This window comes from Scyliorhinus torazame, chromosome 11 (genome assembly GCF_047496885.1).
Source record: "Scyliorhinus torazame isolate Kashiwa2021f chromosome 11, sScyTor2.1, whole genome shotgun sequence".
NCBI classification, from domain to species: Eukaryota; Metazoa; Chordata; class Chondrichthyes; order Carcharhiniformes; family Scyliorhinidae; genus Scyliorhinus; species Scyliorhinus torazame.
In genome coordinates this window covers 174,487,203-174,512,161 of record NC_092717.1, presented here as the reverse complement: position 1 = coordinate 174,512,161, position 24,959 = coordinate 174,487,203, and the positions used below count along the sequence as shown (strand labels likewise).

Sequence of the window (24,959 nt, the reverse complement as noted above, 5' to 3'; positions counted from 1 at the left end):
ATGTCCAAATTAATTAACAGCACGTCTTTCGGGATTTGTGGGAGGAAACCGGAGCACCTGGAGGAAACCCACGCAGACACAGGGAGAACGTGCAGATGCAGACTCCACACAGGCAGTGACGCAAGCCAGGAATCGAACCTGGGACCCTGGAGCTGTGAAGCAACAGTGCTACCCACTGCTACCGCGCTGCCTTGGGTGTAGCACGTCATTCATTTCTCAGTCCTGTTTTGGGCTGGCCACATTTGCCAGCTTCCCCAAGCAAGCTGCGGCTGCAAAGATTTGGAGAGCATCCTGTGGTGGTGGCATTGAAGGTCACCGCAGCTATGAACTTTTTTTTTAACCAGTGGATCTTTCCAGGGCTCCACTGGGGAACCATGCGGCATCCCCCAATCAGCGACACTCAGGTGCACATGAGAGCCTACCAATTTGTCCAATTCCACATGGATCCCGAATACCGAGCTGTCAGACCACTGAAATTCGCAGTGCAGGGTACAATTGGCTGAACACGTAAGACATTCAGAGCTCCCTGGTAACAAACAACCTGTGACATTCATAACTCAAAAAGCATTCCACTCTTTGGACATTCGGGTAAGTTGTGATCACTGTCATGATATCCACATCAGCATATCATGGTGCAATCACACACACACTGATGGACAGGCAATTGGACCAACCAACACACACATAACATCGCAGCCAATCACCAGTGAGAGCACACGCACTATAAAACAGAAAACACCACAGTTCCCGCTCATTCTACCAGGAGATAGGTCAGAGCACAGAGCTCACAGCGCGCCACTCAGACATACACCATGTGCTGAGTGCCTCACTAAGATAGTGATAGGGCTGGGTCCACAGGTTAGCTGGCGAAGCACGTACCCAAGCCAGCAGTTAGTTGTTACCGTTGTTTAGCCAATAAAACAGAGTTGTACCATCTACAGCCGTGTTGGATCATTTGTGCATCAGAACACCCGACACGACATGATACCAGTAGTGGACGCTAACCAGCGACTGTGAGACCTACCTGCACCCTTTCAGAAATCCGCCATCCTGCTCCATGGAAACCATCAGCCCGCCGCAGCCGCTCCGAATCGCTGGACATCTCGGCGTAAACTAGAAGCTGTTTGAACAGCGCTTCCCGCTCTTCCTAGAAGCCACAGGCAGGGAGAATGCATCGGACACGAGGAAGATCGCCCTCCTCCTCTCCACGGCGGGGCAACATGCCATCCACATCTATAACTCCCTGGCATTCGCGGAAGGCGAGGACAAAAGAAAATATAAGACGGTGCTTCTGAAGTTCGATGAACACTTCAGCGTGGAAGTCAATGAGAGCTTCGAGAGGTACCTCTTCCAGCAGCGCCTGCAGGGTAAGGATGAGCTTTTCCAATCTTACTTGACACACCTCCGTGTCCTCGCGCAGTCCTGCGGCTATGGTGCCACCTCCGACTCCATGATACGGGATCAGATAGTTTTTGGGGTCACCTCGGACACCCTACGCCAGCAGCTCCTTAAAATAAAGCGCCTCACCCTAGCGACTGCCATCGAGACCTGCGTCCTCCATGAGAACGCGACCAGCCGGTACTCCCAAATCCAAGCGGCCGAAACGGCACGGCAGGGGTCCTATGAGGCGGAGCGGGTCCAGTCGATCGAGTTCCTCCCGGCCCGCGGCCCGGACGAGGGCGGCCATTTCACGCGCTTTCCGAGGCCTCCCGCGCTTGTACGCGCCAAAAGAGGTGACGCTGACGCAGAGGGACGTGATGCGCAGGCGCGCTCTACGCAGGACCGCATCGCGCATGTGCGGTGGCGCTACGAATGCAATGAACGTCATGACGTCACGACATGCGGCAACTGTGGCTCCGCCCACTTAAAGCGGCAATGTCCGGGCAAAACGCGACAATGCCTTCGATGTGGCAGGATGGGCCACTATGCTGCCTGCTATCGAGCAGCTCAACCTGCCAACTCCCAACAATTCCGCCAGCCTCGCAGGGACGTGCGGGCGATTCAGCCCCCCTACACTGAGTCATATCCAGATAGTATGCAGACCAGCGATACTGAAGATAGGGAGCCCTTCCGCGTTGCGATAATCCACAAGAACCGGATGTCCCCAAGTCGGAACCACCAGCTGCTGCCAGTGCACAGCATTGATCCGGGCGATGAGTGGTGTGCCACCCTAACGGTCAACCGATCCCAGATCACATTTCGCCTGGACACTGGTGCCTCCGCCAATCTCCTTGCATGGTCAGCCTTCCAGACCTTGAAGGTCAAACCACCGATTCTGCCATCCCACTGTCAGCTGGTTGACTACAATGGAAACGTCGTCCCGGCCGCGGGGTCCTGCCAGCTCGATGTTACACACAACTCACACAAAGCCACATTATCATTTGAAATCGTAGGATCCTCGAAGGACTCTCTGTTAGGCGCACAGGCGTGCAAGATCCTCCACCTCGTTCAGCGGGTACACACTCTGTCTCCAGAAGGCACATCCGATTTCCCGGATGCAGACTTTAGTGCGCAGCTCCACTCACTCCTCGCGCACAACCAGGAGGTTTTCGAGAGCATGGGCACACTGCCCTACACGTACAAAATACGGCTCAAACCAGACGCCACCCCAGTCATTCACGCACCTCGTAGGGTCACAGCACCACTCAAGGATTGCCTCCAGCAGCAGCTGCAGGACCAAGGAGTGCTTTCCCGGGTCACGGAGCCAACGCCATGGGTCAGCTCCATTGTGTGCGTCAAGAAGCCCTCCGGCGAGCTCCGGATCTGTATCGACCCAAAAAGATTTGAATCACAACATTATGAGGGAACACTACCCCATACCCAAACGAGAAGAAATCACGAGCGAGTTTGCTCGGGCAAAAATATTCACCAAGCTTGATGCCTCAAAGGGCTTTTGGCAGATTCAATTGGATCAGTCCAGCAGGAAGCTGTGCACTTTCAACACCCCATTTGGCAGATACTGCTACAATAGGATGCCATTCGGCATCATTTTGGCCTCCAAAGTGTTCCATCGCATCATGGAACAGATGATGGAGGGCATCGAAGGGGTACGCGTCTACGTAGGTGACGTTACTATCTGGTCCACCACACCACAGGAGCACGTCAGTCGTCTCCAGCGTGTCTTTGTACGGATACGGGATCAGGGCCTGTGACTTAACCGAGCCAAGTGCTCTTTTGGCCAGACTGAACTAAAGCTTTTGGGGGACCACATATCCCGGTCAGGGGTGCGGCCGGATGCCGACAAAGTGGCAGCCATCGCAGCCATGCAGCAGCCGTCAGACAAGAAGGCAGTGCTGCGCTTTCTCGGGATGGTCAACTTCCTGGGGAAGTTTATTCCCAACCTTGCTTCGCACACGACTGTTCTTCGCCACCTGGTCAAAAAGACAACGGAATTCCAGTGGCTGCCCGCATACCAGAGTGAATGGGAGGGGCTCAAAGTCAAGCTCACCACCGCCCCGGTACTGGCGTTTTTCGATACCACACGGGAAACAAAGATCTCAACTGACGCCAGCCAGTCTGGCATTGGGGCGGTACTCCTGCAACGGGACGACACCGCATCATGGGCTCCGGTCGCCTATTCGTCGCGGGCCATGACCCCCACAGAACAGCGCTATGCGCAGATTGAGACGGAATGCCTGGGTTTGTTGACTGGCATCGACAAGTTTCACAATTATGTATATGGTCTTCCGCAGTTTACTGTGGAGACCGACCATCGCCCCCTGGTCGGCATCATTCAGAAGGACCTCAACGACATGACTCCTCGCCTCCAGCGCATTCTGCTCAAGCTCCGGAGGTACAACTTCCAACTTTTCTACACCCCGGGGAAGGATCTCATCATCGCAGATGCTCTGTCCAGGGCGGTCAACACACCGCCCGAATCGGAGGGGTTCGTTTGTCAGGTCGACGCACAGGTAGCCTTTACATCGGCCAATCTGCCGGCCACTGATGCATGTCTGGCCCATATTCGCCGTGAGACGGCGGCTGACCCCCTTCTACAACATGTGATGCGCCGCATGATGGAAGGGTGGCTCAAGGGGCAGTGCCCACAATTTTACAATGTCCGGGACGACTTGGCCGTCATTGATGGTGTCCTCTTGAAGTTGGATGGGATCGTGATCCCACACAGCATGCACCGGCTTGTCCTCGAACAACTGCACGAAGGCCATCTCGGAGTTGAAAAGTGCAGGCGGAGTGCCCGAGAGGCTGTGTACTGGCCGGGCATCAGCGACGACATCGCCAGCATGGTGCTCAACTGCCCCACCTGCCAAAGGTTTCAGCCGGCGCAACCCCCTGAGACACTTCAGCCCCATGAGTTGGTCACGTCCCCCTGGGCGAAGGTGGGCGTGGCCCTCTTTCATGCGCTCGGCAGGGACTACATTATTCTGATTGACTACTTCTCAAGTTATCCGGAGGTCATACGCCTGCACGACACAACGTCATCAGCTGTCATCCGGGCATGCAAAGGAACCGTTGCTCGCCATGGAATTCCGCTCACCGTCATGTCTGACAACGGGCCTTGCTTTGCGAGTCAAGAATGATCTTCCTTTGCCACTTCATACAACTTCACACACGTGACGTCCAGTCCCTTGCATCCTCAGTCGAATGGCAAGGCGGAAAAGGGCGTCCACATTGTGAAGCGGCTCCTCTGCAAGGCTGCTGATGCCGGATATGACTTCTGTTTAGCCCTACTGGCCTATCGCTCGGCCCCACTGTCCACGGGCCTCTCGCCAGCCCAGCTGTTGATGGGTCGCACCCTCAGGACCACTGTGCCGTCCATTCATGTTCCTGACCTCGACCATGCTCCAGTATTGCGAAGGATGCAACAACAGTGTGCTCAGCAGAAGGTGGCACATGACGCTCGGGCGACTGATCTTTCTGCCCTGGCGCCTGGAGACAACGTCCGCATACACCTATCGGAGGGTGGCTGCTCGGCAACTGCCGAGGTTCTCCACCACGTGTCTCCCCGCTCATTCCTGGTTCGTATGCCTGATGGCTGTATTCGCCACCGTAATCGGCGGGCCCTTCGTCTGGTTCCGCGCTCGCTACGAGATCATGCACCGGTGCCACGCCCTCCTGTTGTTCCTGATGTCGACTTTGTTGAGCTTCCTGACACTCTGCCTATTCCTCTCTCGCCCGTGGCCAGGCCCATTCCTCAGCCGGTGGATCCTGACCCACCCTTGAGGCGGTCAACCCGAATTCGTCGCCCACCTGAGAGACTTGACTTATGAGCCTGTTAGCACATCGGACTCACTGAATTGTTTCACAGTACTGCTAACGTGTTTCTTTCTTGTCGTTCCAGAAGTTCTCTCTCGTTGTTTGCTGATTGCACTAGTTCTGTTATTGGTACAACCTCGTTGTTCTGTTGCACCTGACACCTTCCTCTGTATATAGTTTAGCCTCATGTACATGTTGTAAATATTGCACACACATACTCAGATGCACTCAGTACACATTTCTATTTATTATCATGTAGGCGCATATCCTTTGTGAAAGGGGGGATGTCATGATATCCACATCAGCATATCATGGTGCAATCACACACACACTGATGGACAGGCAGTTAGACCAACCAACACACACACAACATCGCAGCCAATCACCAGTGAGAGCACACGCACTATAAAACAGGGAACACCACAGTTCCCGCTCATTCTACCAGGAGATAGCTCAGAGCACAGAGCTCACAGCGTGCCACTCAGACATACACCATGTGCTGAGTGCCTCACTAAGATAGTGATAGGGCTGGGTCCACAGGTTAGCTGGTGAAGCACGTACCCAAGCCAGCAGTTAGTTGTTACCGTTGTTTAGCCAATAAAACAGAGTTGTACCATCGACAGCCGTGTTGGATCATTTGTGCATCAGAACACCCAACACGACAATCACAGAAGATAAACCCTGCATGTTTGTACTCAGTTTGTACTGAGCATGTTGGTACTCAGGAAGCTCTCATGACTCTTACATTTTGAGCCACTTGGAGGTGCCACAGATTTTTGAAGGACCTCGAGGAAAAACTGCCCAGGTCATATGGCTATGATGCCATTTCACCGCTAACAGAGTGCTGCCGAGGGGAGCTACAATGCAGCACATTGTCTGTGGTGGAGAAAACAAAAGGCCTGTCAAAGATGAGGCTCAGGTATTTGACCGCTCCGACAGGGCTCTCTATTAAAATAATCTTTATTGTCACAAGTAGGCTTACATTAACACTGCAATGAAGTTACTGTGAAGAGCCCCTCGGCGCCACATTCTGGCGCCTGTTCGAGTACTCAGAGGGACAATTCAGAATGTCCAAGTTACCTAACAGCACGTCTTTCGGGACTTGTGGGCGGAAACCGGAGCACCCGGAGGAAACCCACACAGACACAGGGAGAACATGGAGACACCACACAGACAGTGACCCAAGCCGGAATTGGACCTGGGACTCTGGCGCTGTGAAGCAACAGTGCTAACCACTGTGCTACCGTACCGTCCTCACGTTGATCATCATTGTCTGCTGCCTCCTGCATAAATTTGCACTGCAAAGATGGGATGCTTTGTCTGAGCGAGATGCCTGCTCTAACGAGGAGAACATTGAAGGGGGTGGAGCTAATAAGGAGCAGTTTATCACCAGTTCACATGGAGTGGCCATAGTGGGGAATTGACATGGCTGGCATGCCTGAGACAATCTGATAGCTGCCAGATTCCAGGCAGAGTAAGCTGCCAGCATTGTTGCTAAACTTTTTGGCTTTCTCTATTTTGCTGGCTGGAAGGCCCCAGCACATTTTTGTTCACTGACATTATTTCTCTCCAATGTTCCATGATTTTTCAGCCATAAATTAAATAGCATTACTTACCAATTGCCGTGATGTTGGTTTGATCCTTTGAATGCACGAACCTGTGGTAAAATGTAAAGAGCTGACATTAAATGGCTGATTTAAAACCTAAATGGTACCTAAAAGGGTGGCACGGTGGCACAGTGGTTAGCACTGCTGTCTCACATTCCCTTGAGATTGCTCCTCAATGTAGATTGATAAATGATGTGCATCGTTCTTTTCCCTCCCCCACACCCATGATTGCTACTTGCAGATCATAACATCATAAACTCAAATCCCTTGATATTTTAATCATGCCAAGAAGTTTTCAGTTAACTTTATTGTCTACTCACTGGGTGCAACCACCCCAGACCATCCAGTTGCACAGACCCTTAGTTGTTCTTTAAAATTTTTTAAAATTAAATTTAGAGTACCCAATTCATTTTTCCCAATTAAGGGGCAATTTAGCGTGTCCAATCCGCCTTATCATCGAATTTACAGTGCAGAAGGAGGCCTTTTGGCCCATCGAGTCTGCACCGGCTCTTGGAAAGAGCACCCTACCCAAGGTCAACACCTCCACCCTATCCCCATAACCCAGTAACCCCACCCAACACTAAGCGCAATTTTGGACACTAAGGGCAATTTAGAATGGCCAGCCCACCTAACCTGCACATCTTTGGGTTGTGGGGGCGCAACCCACGCAAACACGGGGAGAATGTGCAAACTCCACACGGACAGTGACCCAGAGCCGGGATCGAACCTGGGACCTCGGCGCCGTGAGACTGCAGTGCTACCACTGCGCCACCGTGCTGCCCCCCTTACTTGTTCTTGATGGTCTTGGCATACGTACAAGACCATAATCTGTCATTGTAGACATCCCAACTAAGGTGGAATGGACCCTACAGAACTCTCTCAGAGGTGGTGATTCTTTGAATGGATAGCCTCACAGTCCTCAATATGGCCCAGTACACAGGTCCTTGGAGTGTCCTGGGATGAAACCCCTGGGGTGCCTGGCTGGTGCTCCTCCTCCCGATGTGTACCTGATGGCATCTCCCTAATTCCCTGAGTGTGGTAAACCACTGTTGCACCTGTATTAGGTGATCTAAGGTAGGATCTGTAGTACAGGTTTGCCGGTAGTCCCTGCCTGCTGGCTCCGCCCAGTAGGCGGAGTATGAATATGCATGTCCTCCATTCAGCAGCCATTTCGCCAGCTGCTGTGGGAGGCCACACATCTTAGAGTAATAAATTGAGGCACGATCAATTGAACATGAAGGCTACCGACCGTTGGTCAGTGAGGAGAGTGAATCTCCTGCAGGCCAGGTAATGCCTCCAATGCCGCACAGCTTCAACGATAGCTTGGGCCTCTTTTTCGACGGATGAGTACCGAATTTCTGACACCCAGTGGGTCCCAAACTATGTGGACAAGGCCCGCCCACTCATTCAGTCCACCCCTTTTCCCCTGACGGCCGAGGCACAGCAGGCCTTGGCCCGTATCAGAGCCGATATCGATAAGGCCGGGATGCACGCAGTAGACGAGATACTGCCCTTTCAAGTAGAGAGCGCCGCATCGGACCCTCAATCAGGCAGGCAGACCCGTGGCATTCTTTTCCCGCACCCTTCATGCCTCAGAAATTTGGCACTCATCCGTTAAAAAAGAGGCCCAAGCTATCGTTGAAGCTGTGCGGCATTGGAAGCATTACCTGGCTGGCAGGCGATTCACTCTCCTCACTGACCAACAGTCGGTAGCCTTCATGTTCAATTGATCGTGCCTCAATTTATTATCATAGATTATCATAGAATTTACAGTGCAGAAGGAGGCCATTCGGCCCATCGAGTCTGCACCGGCTCTTGGAAAGAGCACCCTACCCAAGGTCAACACCTCCACCCTATCCTCATAACCCAGTAACCCCACCCAACACTAAGGGCAATTTTGGACACTAAGGGCAATTTAGCATGGCCAATCCACCTAACCTGCACATCTTGGGACTGTGGGAGGAAACCGGAGCACCCAGAGGAAACCCACTCACACACGGGGAGGATGTGCAGACTCCGCACAGACAGTGACCCAAGCCGGAATCGAACCTGGGACCCTGGAGCTGTGAAGCAATTGTGCTATCCACAATGCTACCATGCTGCCCATTGCTCTACCCCAAGGACCACAATACCGTATTGCTCTAAGATTTTCTAAAAGATGGACCTCCGAATCAAACCAGATCGCCTGCAGCTGGATTTGCAATCAAGCGACACCAAAAAGGACTTTAATCACTGGCTAGCTTGCTTCGAGGCGCACATCAACGCAGCGCCCACCCCTGATCTGGAGGCTCAGAAGATACAGATCCTGTACTCAAGATTGAGTTCCAACGTGTTTCCGCTGATCCAGGACGCCCCGGCGCTTCTCAAAGAAAACTACGCACAGAAAACGAACACGCTCTTCGCCAGACACGTACTCGCCACTCGCTCTCAACGCCCTGGTGAGTCCATAGAAGACTTCAGGCGGGCCCTTATCCCACTCGTCCGGGACTGTGAATGTCAGGCTATTATGGCCACTGAACATTCCAACCTTTTTATGCAGGGCGCGTTCGTAATGGGGATTGGGTCGGACCTCATGCGCCAAAGATTGTTAGAAGAGGCCATGCTCGACCTAGCTGAAACAAAGAAGCTAGCGCTCTCCATAACGGTACACCTCAAATCCGCCTACCACCAGCTCCCCGTTCGTAAATCAGACCATCCATACACCGCTTTCGAGGCAGACGGTCGTCTCTATCACTTCCTCAGGGTTCCCTTCGGCATCACTAACGGGGTCTCGGTCTTCCAAAGGGAGATGGACCGAATGGTCGACCGGTATGGTTTGCGGGCCACCTTCCCGTACCCAGATAACGTCACCATCTGCGGCCATGACCAGCAGCACCACGATGCCAACCTTGCCAAATTTCTCCACACCGCCACTCTCCTCAACCGCACCTACAACAAGGAGAAGTGCGTGTTTAGCACGACCCGCTTGGCCATACTCAGATATGTGGTCCAGAACGGAGTTCTGGGGCCCGATCCCGACCGCATGCGCCCCCTCATGGAGCTTCCCCTCCCCCACTGTCCCAAGGCCCTCAAACGCTGCCTGCAGTTCTTCTCGTACTACGCCCAGTGGGTCTCAAACTATGCGGCCAAGAACCGCCCACTCATTCAGTCCACCCATTTTCCCCTGGCGGCCGAGGCACAGCAGGCCTCACCCGTATCAGAGCCGATGTCGCCAAGGCCGGGATGCACGCAATAGACGAGACACTGCCCTTTCAAGTAGAGGGCGATGCATCGGACGTCGCCCTAGCCGCCACCCTGAATCAGGCAGGCAGACCAGTGGCATTCTTTTCCCGCACCCTTCATGCCTCAGAAATTCGGCACTCATCCGTCGAAAAAGAGGCCCAAGCTATCGTTGAAGCTGTGCGGCATTGGAGGCATTACCTGGCCGGCAGGAGATTCACTCGCCTCACTGACCAACGGTCGCTGGCCTTCCTGTTCAATTGATCGTGCCTCACTGAGCAGAAGGGGCAACTGGAGTTAGGCCAACGTTCCCCATCTGCCTCTCACCCAGCCTCTGCTGCACTGCACCCATAGTTGGAGTGATGGAATAAAGGTCCAAATGCACATCTGGTAAGAACTATGCATTCTGCTGGAGGTACCACCCTTTCGAAGAATGCAGACAAGCACTTGCATGCTGGTGCCACACAAGCAGATAGAACATGAATGGACTCCTCCAGCCTTTGGCCCAATCTGTGCATGGCCTCTGGCAAGTCTACCTGATGTTTCCCTTCCTGACTCTGCATCTCCATTAGGTCTCTTATGGGCGGGTCAAGAGGCTCATCATTTCCTTGGTGCCTAGCAGGCCTCTGAGTGGCTGAGACCTCGGCTGTCACTGCCTCCACTAGCTCTTCACCTGTGTTGGTTATTTGCTCACTGAAATGTGAACGGGAGACAAATCTGGAACATGGACCCACCTGGGTGAATGTATTTGTGCTGGTTTCAGGTCAACGCTGTCTTATTTGCATCTTCTGAAGATTCTGAGACATCCTCAGCTTGGAGCTGGGGCTGTGGCTGGGCTGGGTTGCAGTCCTTTCCTGTTTCTTGCTGGTACCTGGAATAGAGAAAAGAGAGGTTTGGTAATTGATCAGGCAGGCTTGTGAATTAAAGAGATCTCCCAGTCCGTGCATGCATATGGCAACTGCAGACAGGCTGCATCTTCACTGGGTTTCTGGAGAATTCTGATCTCGCCTTCAGTGCAGGCGTGGTTATACTCCTCCCCTGCTGGTTCAGGGGCTTGTTATCAAAAGACGTGAGGACTCATATCTCTGCCATTCGCCCTCTGGACTTGGACCAGACCATTTGGTTGTGGACGTTCTTATCTGCAGAAAGACAGAGGATTGATTGTGATCCCAATAGTTCCATGAGTAGTTCAGGAGCATGCATGCCTGTGGCTGCTGCTGTGCCTTCCCCAGCAATCGGTTAAGAAGCTGTTTACCCTCAGCTGATATGAGACTGAGAGCTTATGGTGCCTGGCACTCATTCAGTGCTGATGTCCCATCTCCTGGTCATGTTTGATATCTCTGTGCACTCCAGCTGACAGACTGCCCGATACCATTACGAGAGTGTCAGGTTGCAGTGAGTGCACTTACCCTGGCGGAGTGCAGCAGATTATTCATTCTCTTGTGGCAATGCTGGCAGGTTCTTTTCTAGGCGCTAACCACAAGTGCTAACCACACCTGCAACCTCCTCCCAGACTTCCGCCACCTTAGACATTGCATTTGAACCACAATCCTGAGCTCCTGGCCTGCCGTGGATTAATAGCTACTCGAATGCCCTTTAAATAGGGCATCCTGATCTTTGACCTCATGAGATAACGGTGGGGCAAGTGACTTCCTGCCCACCCCTGCCATGAGATTCACTGTGCTCCAGATACCCGGTGCATCCGGTGCATAAATATTGAATTGAACAGCATAAGATCACATGGGCTTGCCTGTCTTACTGTCAAGTGGGAATGACTTCAGAGCTGAAGAATCTGCTCACAGTCATTTCTACACTTCTCGGTCAAGATCCTCCATGTTAAGTTGTTGTTCCAGTTCAGCGTGTCTGAAATCTGATATCCTTGGAAACAGCATCTGATATCTGAAGGTCAAATCATTGAACAGTGACTCAGACATATGGGCACAATGTTCTCAATACACAACGTCGTGGCAGTGGGCAGAACACTCACCTGGTGGCAAAACTCTTTTAATATTCATGCCAACAGGCAATGACCGGCAACTTGGCAAAGGGGAAGAGCAAATTCTCTGTGGACCCAAGTAGGTATTTTCCATTTAAGGGGATGGTGTGCATATCAATGAGAAATAGAATATGAGTGACTGACTGCTGTGACTGACTTAGTAATACATGAGCCAGGTGATATTCCTGTGCATGGGTGATGTTGACTAGCCAGGCTGGCTTATTGATAAGACTTAGAACATAGAACATAGAACATAGAACAATACAGCGCAGTACAGGCCCTTCGGCCCACGATGTTGCACCGAAACAAAAGCCATCTAACCTACACTATGCCATTATCATCCATATGTTTATCCAATAAACTTTTAAATGCCCTCAATGTTGGCGAGTTCACTACTGTAGCAGGTAAGGCATTCCATGGCCTCACTACTCTTTGCGTAAAGAACCTACCTCTGACCTCTGTCCTATATCTATTACCCCTCAGTTTAAAGTTATGTCCCCTCGTGCCAGCCATATCCATCCGCGGGAGAAGGCTCTCACTGTCCACCCTATCCAACCCCCTGATCATTTTGTATGCCTCTATTAAGTCTCCTCTTAACCTTCTTCTCTCCAACGAAAACAACCTCAAGTCCATCAGCCTTTCCTCATAAGATTTTCCCTCCATACCAGGCAACATCCTGGTAAATCTCCTCTGCACCCGCTCCAAAGCCTCCACGTCCTTCCTATAATGCGGTGACCAGAACTGTACGCAATACTCCAAATGCGGCCGGACCAGAGTTCTGTACAGCTGCAACATGACCTCCCGACTCCGGAACTCAATCCCTCTACCAATAAAGGCCAACACTCCATAGGCCTTCTTCACAACCCTATCAACCTGGGTGGCAACTTTCAGGGATCTATGTACATGGACACCTAGATCCCTCTGCTCATCCACACTTCCAAGAACTTTACCATTAGCCAAATATTCCGCATTCCTGTTATTCCTTCCAAAGTGAATCACCTCACACTTCTCTACATTAAACTCCATTTGCCACCTCTCAGCCCAGCTCTGCAGCTTATCTATATCCCTCTGTAACTTGCTACATCCTTCCACACTATCGACAACACCACCGACTTTAGTATCGTCTGCAAATTTACTCACCCACCCTTCTGCGCCTTCCTCTAGGTCATTGATAAAAATGACAAACAGCAACGGCCCCAGAACAGATCCTTGTGGTACTCCACTTGTGACTGTACTCCATTCTGAACATTTCCCATCAACCACCACCCTCTGTCTTCTTTCAGCTAGCCAATTTCTGATCCACATCTCTAAATCACCCTCAATCCCCAGCCTCCATATTTTTTGCAATAGCCTACCGTGGGGAACCTTATCAAACGCTTTGCTGAAATCCATATACATCACATCAACTGCTCTACCCTCGTCTACCTGTTCAGTCACCTTCTCAAAGAACTCAATAAGGTTTGTGAGGCATGACCTACCCTTCACAAAGCCATGCTGACTATCCCTGATCATATTATTCCTATCTAGATGATTATAAATCTTGTCTCTTATAATCCCCTCCAAGACTTTACCCACTACAGACGTGAGGCTCACCGGTCTATAGTTGCCGGGGTTGTCTCTGCTCCCCTTTTTGAACAAAGGGACCACATTTGCTGTCCTCCAGTCCTCTGGCACTATTCCTGTAGCCAATGATGACATAAAAATCAAAGCCAAAGGTCCAGCAATCTCTTCCCTGGCCTCCCATAGAATCCTAGGATAAATCCCATCAGGTCCCGGGGACTTATCTATTTTCAGCCTGTCCAGAATTGCCAACACCTCTTCCCTACGTACCTCAATGCCATCTATTCTATTAGCCTGGGGCTCAGCATTCTCCTCCACAACATTATCTTTTTCCTGAGTGAATACTGACGAAAAATATTCATTTAGTATCTCGCCTATCTCTTCAGACTCCACACACAATTTCCCATCCCTGTCCTTGACTGGTCCTGCTCTTTCCCTAGTCATTCGCTTATTCCTGACATACCTATAGAAAGCTTTTGGGTTTTCCTTGATCCTTCCTGCCAAATACTTCTCATGTCCCCTCCTTGCTCGTCTTAGCTCTCTCTTTAGATCCTTCCTCGCTACCTTGTAACTATCCATCGCCCCAACCGAAACTTCACACTTCATCTTCACATAGGCCTCCTTCTTCCTCTTAACAAGAGATTCCACTTCCTTGGTAAACCACGGTTCCCTCGCTCGACGCCTTCCTCCCTGTCTGACCGGTACATACTTATCAAGAACACGCAGTAGCTGATCCTTGAACAAGCCCCACTTATCCAGTGTGCCCAACACTTGCAGCCTACTTCTCCACCTTATCCCCCCCAAGTCACGTCTAATGGCATCATAATTGCCCTTCCCCCAGCTATAACTCTTGCCCTGCGGTGTATACTTATCCCTTTCCATCATTAACGTAAACGTCACCGAATTGTGGTCACTGTCCCCAAAGTGCTCTCCTACCTCCAAATCCAACACCTGGCCTGGTTCATTACCCAAAACCAAATCCAACGTGGCCTCGCCTCTTGTTGGCCTGTCAACATATTGTTTCAGGAAACCCTCCTGCACACACTGTACAAAAAATGACCCATCTATTGTACTCGAACTATATCTTTTCCAGTCAATATTTGGAAAGTTAAAGTCTCCCATAATAACTACCCTGTTACTTTCGCTCATATCCAGAATCATCTTCGCCATCCTTTCCTCTACATCCCTAGAACTATTAGGAGGCCTATAAAAAACTCCCAACAGGGTGACCTCTCCTTTCCTGTTTCTAACTTCAGCCCATACTACCTCGGAAGAAGAGTCCCCATCTAGCATCCTCTCCGCCACCGTAATACTGCTCTTGACTAGCAGCGCCACACCTCCCCCTCTTTTGCCTCCTTCTCTGAGCTTACTAAAACACCTAAACCCCGGAACCTGCAACATCCATTCCTGTCCCTGCTCTATCCATGTCCACAACATCGAAGTCCCAGGTACCAACCCACGCTGCCAGTTCCCCTACCTTGTTTCGTATACTCCTGGCATTGAAGTAGACACACTTCAAACCACCTACCTGAACACTGGCCCCCTCCTGCGACGTCAAATCTGTGCTCCTGACCTCTATACTCTCATTCTCCCTTACCCTAAAACTACAATCCAGGTTCCCATGCCCCTGCTGCATTAGTTTAAACCCCCCCAAAGAGCACTAACAAATCTCCCCCCCAGGATATTTGTGCCCCTCAGGTTCAGATGTAGACCATCCTGTCTGTAGAGGTCCCACCTTCCCCAGAAAGAGCCCCAGTTATCCAAAAATCTGAATCCCTCCCGCCTGCACCATCCCTGTAGCCACGTGTTTAAATGCTCTCTCTCCCTATTCCTCATCTCACTATCACGTGGCACGGGCAACAACCCAGAGATAACAACTCTGTTTGTTCTAGTTCTGAGCTTCCATCCTAGCTCCCTGAAAGCCTGCCTGACATCCTTGTCCACTTTCCTACCTATGTCGTTGGTGCCAATGTGGACCACGACTTGGGGCTGCTCCCCCTCCCCCCTAAGGACCAGGAAAACACGATCCGAGACATCACGTACCCTTGCACCTGGGAGGCAACATACCAAACGTGAGTCTCTCACGCTCCCACAAAATCTCCTATCTGTGCCCCTGACTATAGAGTCCCCAATTACTAATGCTCTGCTCCTCTCCCCCCTTCCCTTCTGAGCAACAGGGACAGACTCCGTGCCAGAGGCCCGTACCCCATGGCTTACCCCTGGTAAGTCGTCCCCCCCACAAGTATCCAAAGCGGTATACTTGTTTCTCAGGGGAACGACCGCAGGGGATCCCTGCACTGACTGTGCAGGTGGGATATGGTGGTTACTGACATTTGGAATTCTCCACATTTTAATCCTCTGGAAGCTATTGCGCTAATAGATAGAAGGTCATAGCTGGAAATGTCCTGGGAAGCTTATCGGTGGTCTGTGCCGATAAGCTCCCTGGATTTTGTTGCTTAAGCTACATATATTGTGGTGGCTCGAGGCAATTCCATACAGACGTCAGTAAGGAAGAAGTATTTATTGGCAACAGACAGGGTAACTTATATACAGGCACAGAGTTTCTATATCGGTGTTCACACTCTGGCCCCCAGGTTCACTCTGAGCAGAATCCTGCTCTCGGGCCCCATGTTTTTTCTTCATTGCCTTGGGTTTGTGCGCTCCTGCACGATAGGCCCCGAGCCAGTCACATGGACTGCAATCTTCTGCCTGATGGAAGGGTCTGGAAGAGGGCAAAGCCTGGGTGGGAGGGGTCTCTGACAATGCTGCCTGCCTTCCTGAGGCAGCGAGAGGTATATACAGAATCAATGTGGGGGTGGCAAGCTTGTGTGATGCGTTGGGCTGAGTTCACCACACTCGCAGTTTATTGCAATCTTGGGCCAAGCAGTTGCCATACCAGGCTGTGATGCAGCCGGATAGGATGCTCTCTATGTCACAGCTGTGGAAGCTTGTGAGAGTCTTTGCAGACATGCTGAATTTCTTTAGCTTCTGTAGGAAGTAGAGACGTTGTTGGGCTTCCTTGACTGTTGCATCAACGTGAGTGGACCAGGACAGATTGTTGGTGATGGTGACCCCCAGGAACTTAAAGCTATCGACCATCTCTACTTCGGAGCCATTGATGTAGATGGGAGGGGGGGGGGGGGGGGGGGGGGTGCTGTCATGCTACGCTTCCTGAAGTCAATGATCAGTTCCTTGGTTTTGCTGACATTTAGAGAGAGGTTGTTTTTGGTACACTATGCAGCCAAGTGATCTATCTCCCTTCTATAGTTTGATTCGTCGTTGTTTGCAATAGGACCCACCACAGTCGTATCATCTGCCAACTTATAGATTGAAATGGAGTTGAATCTTGCCACACAGTCGTGCGTGTTTCGGGAGTACAGTAGAGAGCTGAGCACACATCCTTGAGGGGCCCTGGTGTTGAGGACTATTGTGGAGGAGGTGCTGTTACCTATCCTGACAGATTGCGGTCTGTTGGTGAGGAAGTCAAGGATCCAAACTGCACATGGAGGGGTCAAATCCAAGACTGCAAAGTTTGGTTATTAGTCTTGTCAGGATAATGGTGTTGAAGGTGGAGCTGTAGTCTATGAACAGCAGTCTGGTGTAGGTGCACTTGTGGCTGAGGTGTTTGAGTGTTGATTGTAGGGCCATTAATAATGAGGAAAGTTGCAAATAAGAGAAGTGTTTCAAATTGAAATACTACACATAGTAACTTTTATCATGAATCATTTTCTCCTTTAGTTTATCTTTTGATGTCAGAATACCATTTCAGATTAGAGGGCAACTGTTTTTAATTGTACAGGTATGACTGATGCTGCCAGAAGCACATTATTCTGGCTGAGAAATAAGACTAACAATTTGCTTCTTATTGATTAGATATGAGTTAAATGACCCAGATGAACGGTTCAGGATTGACTCTAAAACTGGAGAGATCTTCGTTAATGATGAATTGGACATGGAGAAGAAACGTTTGTATGAAATTCAAGCCATTGCAATGGAGAAAGGTAAGCACTGTAAATTATTTCACATGGAAAGAATAATAAGGATATAAGAGCATTGGCACTAGAGCAAGAGAAAGCCATTTGGCCTATTGAGCCTGCTGCATCATTCAGCAAGATCCTGGCTGACATTCTACCTCAACTCCCCCATCCCTTACGATCCCCATATCCCTTCATTTCATTAGAATTAAGAACAAATTTGGACTTACACTTGAGAACCCATTCTGCAGTCCTGATTGGGGATTAACATAAAAAACATCTATGGCAGCACATGTGTAAGGTAGTAGGGATTTCAAAGCATGTTGATTCTTGCACTTCATTCAGGCTTCTGCCCTGCCACGATCGAAATGGCACATGTCAAAGTCACAAATACTCATCCTTCTTTTCAAATCCCTTCATGGCCTTTCTCTCCCATCTCTGCAATCTTTTCTAGCCTCAACCCTGTGCTCCTCGAATTCTGGCCGCTTGTGAATTCGCTTGTGCACTCCTGATTAAAGGTTCCCCACCAATGTTGGCTCTGCGTTTAGTTGTTTCAGCCGCAAACGTTGGAATCCACTCGCTACATTTCTCAGCCTCTTTACCTCATTTTCCTCTTTTGAGATGCTCCTTAAAGCCGACCTCTTTGTCCAAGATTTTGGTCAGCTGACCTGCCTTTATGTGGTCGTTTGTCATCTTTTATTTTGTAATGCTCCTGTGGGGCACCTTGGGGCATTTCATGACTAAAAGCTTTTGCTGTCCTGTGGGCTCACATTTGAACATTAGATGATCAGGCTAAGGTGTACCTTTGGATCTTTACCTTTGAGAGGTAAGGTGTACCTTTGGATCTGTTCCTGGGCCACCTTTGGAGAAGGTAGGGTATCCTTTGGTGGAGGTCAAGTGCCCTTTGGGAGAGGTAAGGTGCGCTTTGGAATTAGTGGACATAAATGTGAGGGAAAAATGCATAAACCCATTACTGTCACGTTCACTGGAACTGTCAACAGAACTGTGAAAATCAACTTTCAAAGCTGTCAGAAGCTTCTGCCAATAGGACCTGTCAAAGAGTCAAAGGGAACTGTCAAGGAGAACCATCAAAATCATCCATTTAAGGGAGCTGTCAAAGCATTTAAACGTCCTGCCCTCCAAATCATTGAAAACAAAATGTCTGGAGCGCTTAAAAAAAATATTTGCTTGTCATTTCAAACTGTTTATTGACACAAGACTGAAGGCCTCCGTTACTGGATTACTGCTGCATGACTAATTTCACAACCATCCATTATCATAGAATGGGGTCTGCCATTTCACAACCTGTTTGATGACTACAAGTGTTTAAAGATGTTTTGAAATGGGAATATGAATTCCACTGCTTGTTGTTATGAAGGGTTGTGCTCTTGACTTTTCTGTTGCTATTGAGCTTTATTCAGTTGATGGAATGTAAATGACGTGAATGGTTTTTGTTTATAAATGAGTTTAAAAAATAACTATATCTGCAATAGACACTGAGAACTTTATTTTATCTAATCTTCTACATAGGTCCTGAAGCCTGCCAATAGTGGATACTATTGGAGTTGGCATGGTAGGTGTTGGGGCAAAGTTTGCTGGATGGGTTGTATGTTGGTAAGAGTTGACACTAAGCTGGTAAATGGGCTATAAAGGATCACTGGGTGGGTGGAGGGACATAGGTTGATATTGGTAGTATGAGGGGCGAGGTGGATGGGTGGGGCAGCATAGGTTGGCATGGAGGAATGAGGGGCCACGGGATGGGTAGAAGGGCATAGGTTAGCATGCGAGTATGAGCAGCTGGGGATGGGGGTGTGTGGGGGAGGGGGGATTGCCGTGGAACAGCATGTGTTTAATGATATACAGGAGCAATGGAGTGATACAGGAGCAATGGAGTGGTACAGGGGCAACAGGGACGTAGGGTGGCTCCAATGGGAAATCCCATTGACAGGTGGAGGACATATAGAATCCCGGCGTCAGCGAGGGGCTTTCCGCTGGGAAACTCACGGCTGAGGGACTAGAGAATCCAGCCCATTGTGTTTCAGATAAAAGTTAAACGAAGGCCCCAACTTTCTCCTTGGGTAGATGTGTAAAAGATTCCGTAACGCCATTTTGAAGATGAGCAGGGGAGCTAATCCCAGATGCGCTGGCTAATATTTATCCCTCGTTCGACATTCTTACGATAGTGACTACAATCCAAGAAGCATTCTTTGCAAAATGCATTAAAAGCGGAAAATGCTGGAAAAACTCAGCAGGTCTCGAAGCATCTATGGAGAGAGAATAAAGAGGTAATGGGCGGGATTCTTCAGCTGCACCCGCTCGCCGACCGGAAATTTCCATCCGAGGTCAATGGAACTTTACATGGTCCCTGTCTCGTCCGTGGTGACCTTGCGGCGGGCGGCGGCAAAGAATCCAGCCCAATTTTTCAAGTCCGTATGACTTCTTCAGAAGAGCAGTCTGAAGCTGAGAGTCACCCAGACTCTCCATAGATGCTGCCAGACCTGCTGAGTTTTCCCAGCATTTTCTGCTTTTTCTTTGATATTTCCTGCACCTGCAAACTTTTGCTGTTATTATATTGATTGCATTTTGATGCATCCAGTGGTTGTGAAAAACGTTATCTAAATGCAGGTCTTTCTTTCTTTTCACCTGACCAACAATTCCCTGACCCCACCCGACAATCTCTCTTTCTCCCCAGACTGAGCTTCAATTACTTGATTTCCATTCCATCTCTTTCCCTCGCCATCTCTCTTCCCCACCCTTCACTCTTTCTTTCTCTCTCCCCCAGGCCCATCTCTTGATCCCATACGCAGTGTCACTTTCTTTTCAATCATCATATCCCATCCCTGACCCCATGCCCTTGTCTTTTTCCCTCCTACCACAATCCCTCCCCACCTCCCCCGAGGGTCACTGGTCGCTCATACATCCCATCCCCTCTCCTGTGCTCCAATCTCTGTTTCCAATTTTCCCCAGCCTGTCTCCCCACTCTGTCTGTCTCTCACTCACTGCTCTCCTCAGTCTCCTGGCCCCCAGCCTGTCACTTTTCCTCCTGTTACCTATGAGCAAGGGCCGTCTCTAAACAAGGGTGGGAGGGGGCTGTCACCAAGAGACTGTTTCTCCTGGTCAATAATTGGTGCCTCGGATGTCATAATATACACCAGTATATCATGGTGCAGACACACACGCTGATGGACACACAGCGGGACCAATCAACACACACAACACCGCAGCCAATCACCAGTTAGAGCACACTCACTATAAAGACAGTTCCCGCTCATTCGGGATGCAGCCTCCTAGAAGGACAGAGCTTGCAGCTTACAGCACAGATCGTCACCATGTGCTGAGTGCAGAGACTGATTAGGACAGGCATAGGTCTTCAGTTTACTCTAACATCGTGTTAACCCACAGTGAAAGTATGCTCAACAGTTTCTAACTTAATAACATAGTGCTGCACTATTTTAAGTGTTGGTGGCCTGTATGTGTTCCACGGATCCAGAGCACCCAACACATCATGGGCGCGATTCTCCACTCCCACGCCGAAGTGGCCGCTCCATCGTGAACGCCGTGGAGGTTCACGACGGCGCGGAACGGCCCCGGTCCCGACCGATTCAGGCCCTGACAATGGGCCAGGATCGGGGCCGCGTCATCTACACGTGCCAGGCCTTGTCGCCCGTGGAAAAGCGGCGCCGCATAGATGATGCGGCCGGCACCGCATAACGGGCGTCATCCGCGCATGCGCGGGTTGGCCGGCGCCAACCCGCGCATGCGTGGTTGCCGTCCTCGCTAAGTCCGCCCCGCAAGAAGATGGGGGACGGATCTTGCGGGGCTACGGAAGGAAGGCGGTCCTCCGTCAGAGAGCACGGCCCGACGATCGGTGGGCACCGATCGCGGGCCACCCCACATTTCAGGTAAAGCCCGGTGCAGGATCCCCCCTCGCCCCCCCCACAGGCCGCGGGGTTCACGCACCGCTCACGACTGCAGCGACCAGGTGTGGACGGCGCCGGGGGGAACCTGCCGTTTTGGCCTGGCTGCTCGGCCCATCCGGGCCTCAGAATAGCGGGGGTGCCGGAGAATCGCCATTTTGGGTGTCTCCGGCGGTTCTCCGGCCTGCGGCCCGCGAAACCCGACCGGGCCGTTCACGCCGCGTCGGACCGGCGTCCCCAGAAATTTTGGCGGCCCAGCCGATTCTCCCAACCGGCGTGGGAGTGGAGAATCGCGCCCCATGATACCAGGAGTTGAGGGATATTAGAACTTCTTAGACCTACCTGCAAGTGATCTGCCTTCCACCAGCATACAGTCATCCTGCAAAATGGACAGCGTCCGCCCGCCGCCGCTCCGCATCATCGGTAACCTAGGGGCCAACTGGAAGATATTCAAACAACGCTTCCAGCTCTACCTTGAAGCCACAGACCAGGAAGATGCCTCAGACACCAGGAAGATCGCTCTCTTCCTATCCACGGCCGGGGAACATGCCATCCACATTTTCAATTCTCTCACCTTTGCTGATGATGAAGATAAATCAAAATTCAAGACGGTTCTCCTCAAGTTTGACAGTCACTGCGACATCGAGGTGAATGAAAGTTTTGAACGCTATGTCTTCCAACAGCGTTTGCTTTCTCCCCCACCTCCGCATCCTTGCGCAGTCCTGTAATTACGGGCCCACCTTCGACTCCATGATACGCGACCAGATCGTTTTCGGTGTTCAGTCGGACCCCCTACGCCAGCAGCTCCTCAAGATAAAGCAGCTCACCCTAGCGACCGCCATTTAGACCTGCGTGCTACACGAACAATCCACTAGTCGGTATTCCCACATCCAAGCGGCTGAAACGGCGCGGCAAGGTCCCCACGAGGCAGAACGGGTCCAAGCAATCGAGCAACTCCAGGGCCTCAGCCTGGATGAGGGCGGCCATTTCACGTGATTTTCGCGGACTCCCGTTCTTGTGCGCACCGAACGAGGGGACGGCGACGTCGACGAACGTACTGCGCAGGCGCGCACCACGTACGACCGCACCGCGCATGCGCGGTGGCGCAGCAAACGTACTGACGCTACAACGTGCGGCAACTGTGGCTCCTGAAAGTGGCAATGCCCTGCCAAATCCCGACGATGCCTGAGATATGGCAAACTTGGCCACTATGCTGCTTTATGCAGATCCGCTCAGCCAGTCAACTCATATCGCTCCAGCCAGCCTCGCAGGAATGTCCGGGCCATTCAACCCACAGTCACCAAGTCCGATGCGGACCTGCTACCCGATATTGACACCAAGGACCCGAAGGCGCCTTTTCGAGTCGGTATCGTTACAAGAAACAGGATGTCCCCGAAGCAAAGAATCCAGCCTCTATCGGTATACAGCATCGATCCAGACGATGAGTGGTGTGCCACTCTGATGGTCAACCGGTCCCAAATACGATTCCGCCTGGACACTGGTGCCTCCGCCAATCTCATTGCACGGTCTGACCTCCAAAGCCTTCGTGTCAAACCAGCCATCCTCCCATCAGCCTGCCAGCTATTAGATTATAATGGCAATGCCATTGCTGTCAGCGGCTCGTGTCAGCTCGAGGTGACGCACAAGTCACGCAAAGCCATCCTTCCCTTTGAAATCGTAGGCTCCTCGAAAGCCTCCCTGCTTGGCGCACAGGCATGCAAGCTGTTGAACCTAGTTCAGAGATGTGGAGATGCCGGCGTTGGACTGGGGTGAGCACAGTAAGAAGTCTTACAACACCAGGTTAAAGTCCAACAAGTTTGTTTCGATGTCACTAGCTTTTGGAGTGCTGCTCCTTCCTCAGGTGAATGAAGAGGTATGTTCCAGAAACATATATATAGACAGATTCAAGATGCCAGACAATGCTTGGAATGCGAGCATTAGCAGGTGATTAAATCTTTACAGATCCTTCTTCATTCACCTGAGGAAGGAGCAGCGCTCCGAAAGCTAGTGATATCGAAACAAACCTGTTGGACTTTAACCTGGTGTTGTAAGACTTCTTACTAGTTCAGAGAGTTCACTCTCTCTCTCCTGCTGACGCGTCTGCCTTTCAGGACACCGACTTCAGGGTGCAGCTCGACGCCATTATCAACCAGCACCACAACGTCTTCGAGGGCATGGGCACGCTCCCGTACACCTACAAGATTTTATTAAAACCCGAATGCCAAGCCTGTGGTGCACGCACCTCGCAGGGTCCCAGCACACCTTAAGGACCACCTCAAGCAGCAGCTGCAGGACCTCCAGAACCAAGGAATGATTTCCAAAGTCACGGAACCAACCGACTGGGTCAGTTCCATGGTATGTGTAAAAAAGCCTTCCGGCGAATTGAGAATTTGCATTGATCCCAAGGATCTAAATCGCAATATCATGAGGGAGCATTATCCAATTCCCAAGCGCGAAGAGCTCACATGTGAGATGGCTCGCGCCAAGCTCTTCACCAAACTCGACGCCTCAAAAGGATTCTGGCAAATTCAGCTCAATAAATCCAGCAGGAAACTTTGCACATTTAATACCCCCTTTGGAAGATATTGTTACAACAGGATGCCGTTTGGGATCATATCTGCATCAGAAGTGTTCCATAGGATTATGGAACAAATGATGGAAGGCATTGAAGGTATTCGCGTCTATGTCGATGACATAATCATTTGGTCCACCAACCCGCAGGGGCATGTTAGTCGCCTCCAGCGCGTATTCAGACGTATACATGAGCATGGCCTCCGCCTCAACAGGGCCAAATGCTCATTTGGTCAGACGGAACTCAAGTTCCTCGGGGACCACATCTCCCAATTGGGTGTGCAGCCGGATGCGGACAAGGTAGCTGCCATCACAGCTATGAAAACACCAGAGGACAAGAAGGCGGTCCTCCGATTTCTGGGCATGGTCAATTTTTTAGGGAAATTTATCCCGAACTTCGCTCTCATACCACGGCTCTCAGGAACCTGGTCAGGAAGACAACAGACTTCCAATGGCTCCCTGCCCACGAGCGCGAATGGAGAGAACTCAAAACAAAACTGACCAAGGCCCCGGTCTTAGCTTTCTTTGATCCAGCAAAGGAGACCAAAATTTTGACCGATGCCGGTCAATCCGGCATTGGGGCAGTGCTCCTTCAACGTGATGAGGCCTCATCATGGGCCCCCGTTGCATATGCGTCACGTGCGATGACCCCCACGGAGCAGCGCTACGCGCAGATAGTAAAGGAGTGCCTGGGCCTTCTGACCTCAATTCACCGTCGAGACCGACCATCGCCCGCTGGTCAATATAATACAGAAAGACTTGAACGCCTCACCTCCAGCGAATTCTTCTCAAGCTCCGGCGATATGACTTCCAGCTGGTATACACCCCAGGCAAAGACCTCATCATTGCTGATGCTCTCTCCAGGGCAGTCAACACTCCATGTGACCCAGCGGGATTTGTC

At 51.0% G+C, this 24,959-nt stretch overlaps 1 protein-coding gene across 1 annotated transcript in view; it reads left to right on the top strand.

The window, feature by feature from the left end:
* The window catches only part of cdh17 (cadherin 17, LI cadherin (liver-intestine)), a 170,470-nt gene that overhangs the window by 123,918 nt on the left and 21,593 nt on the right, over positions 1 to 24,959 (top strand). The window contains exon 14 of the mRNA XM_072468031.1: positions 17,470 to 17,597. Coding sequence (XP_072324132.1) covers positions 17,470 to 17,597 — 128 coding nt within the window. The remainder of the gene's footprint in view (positions 1 to 17,469; positions 17,598 to 24,959) is intronic.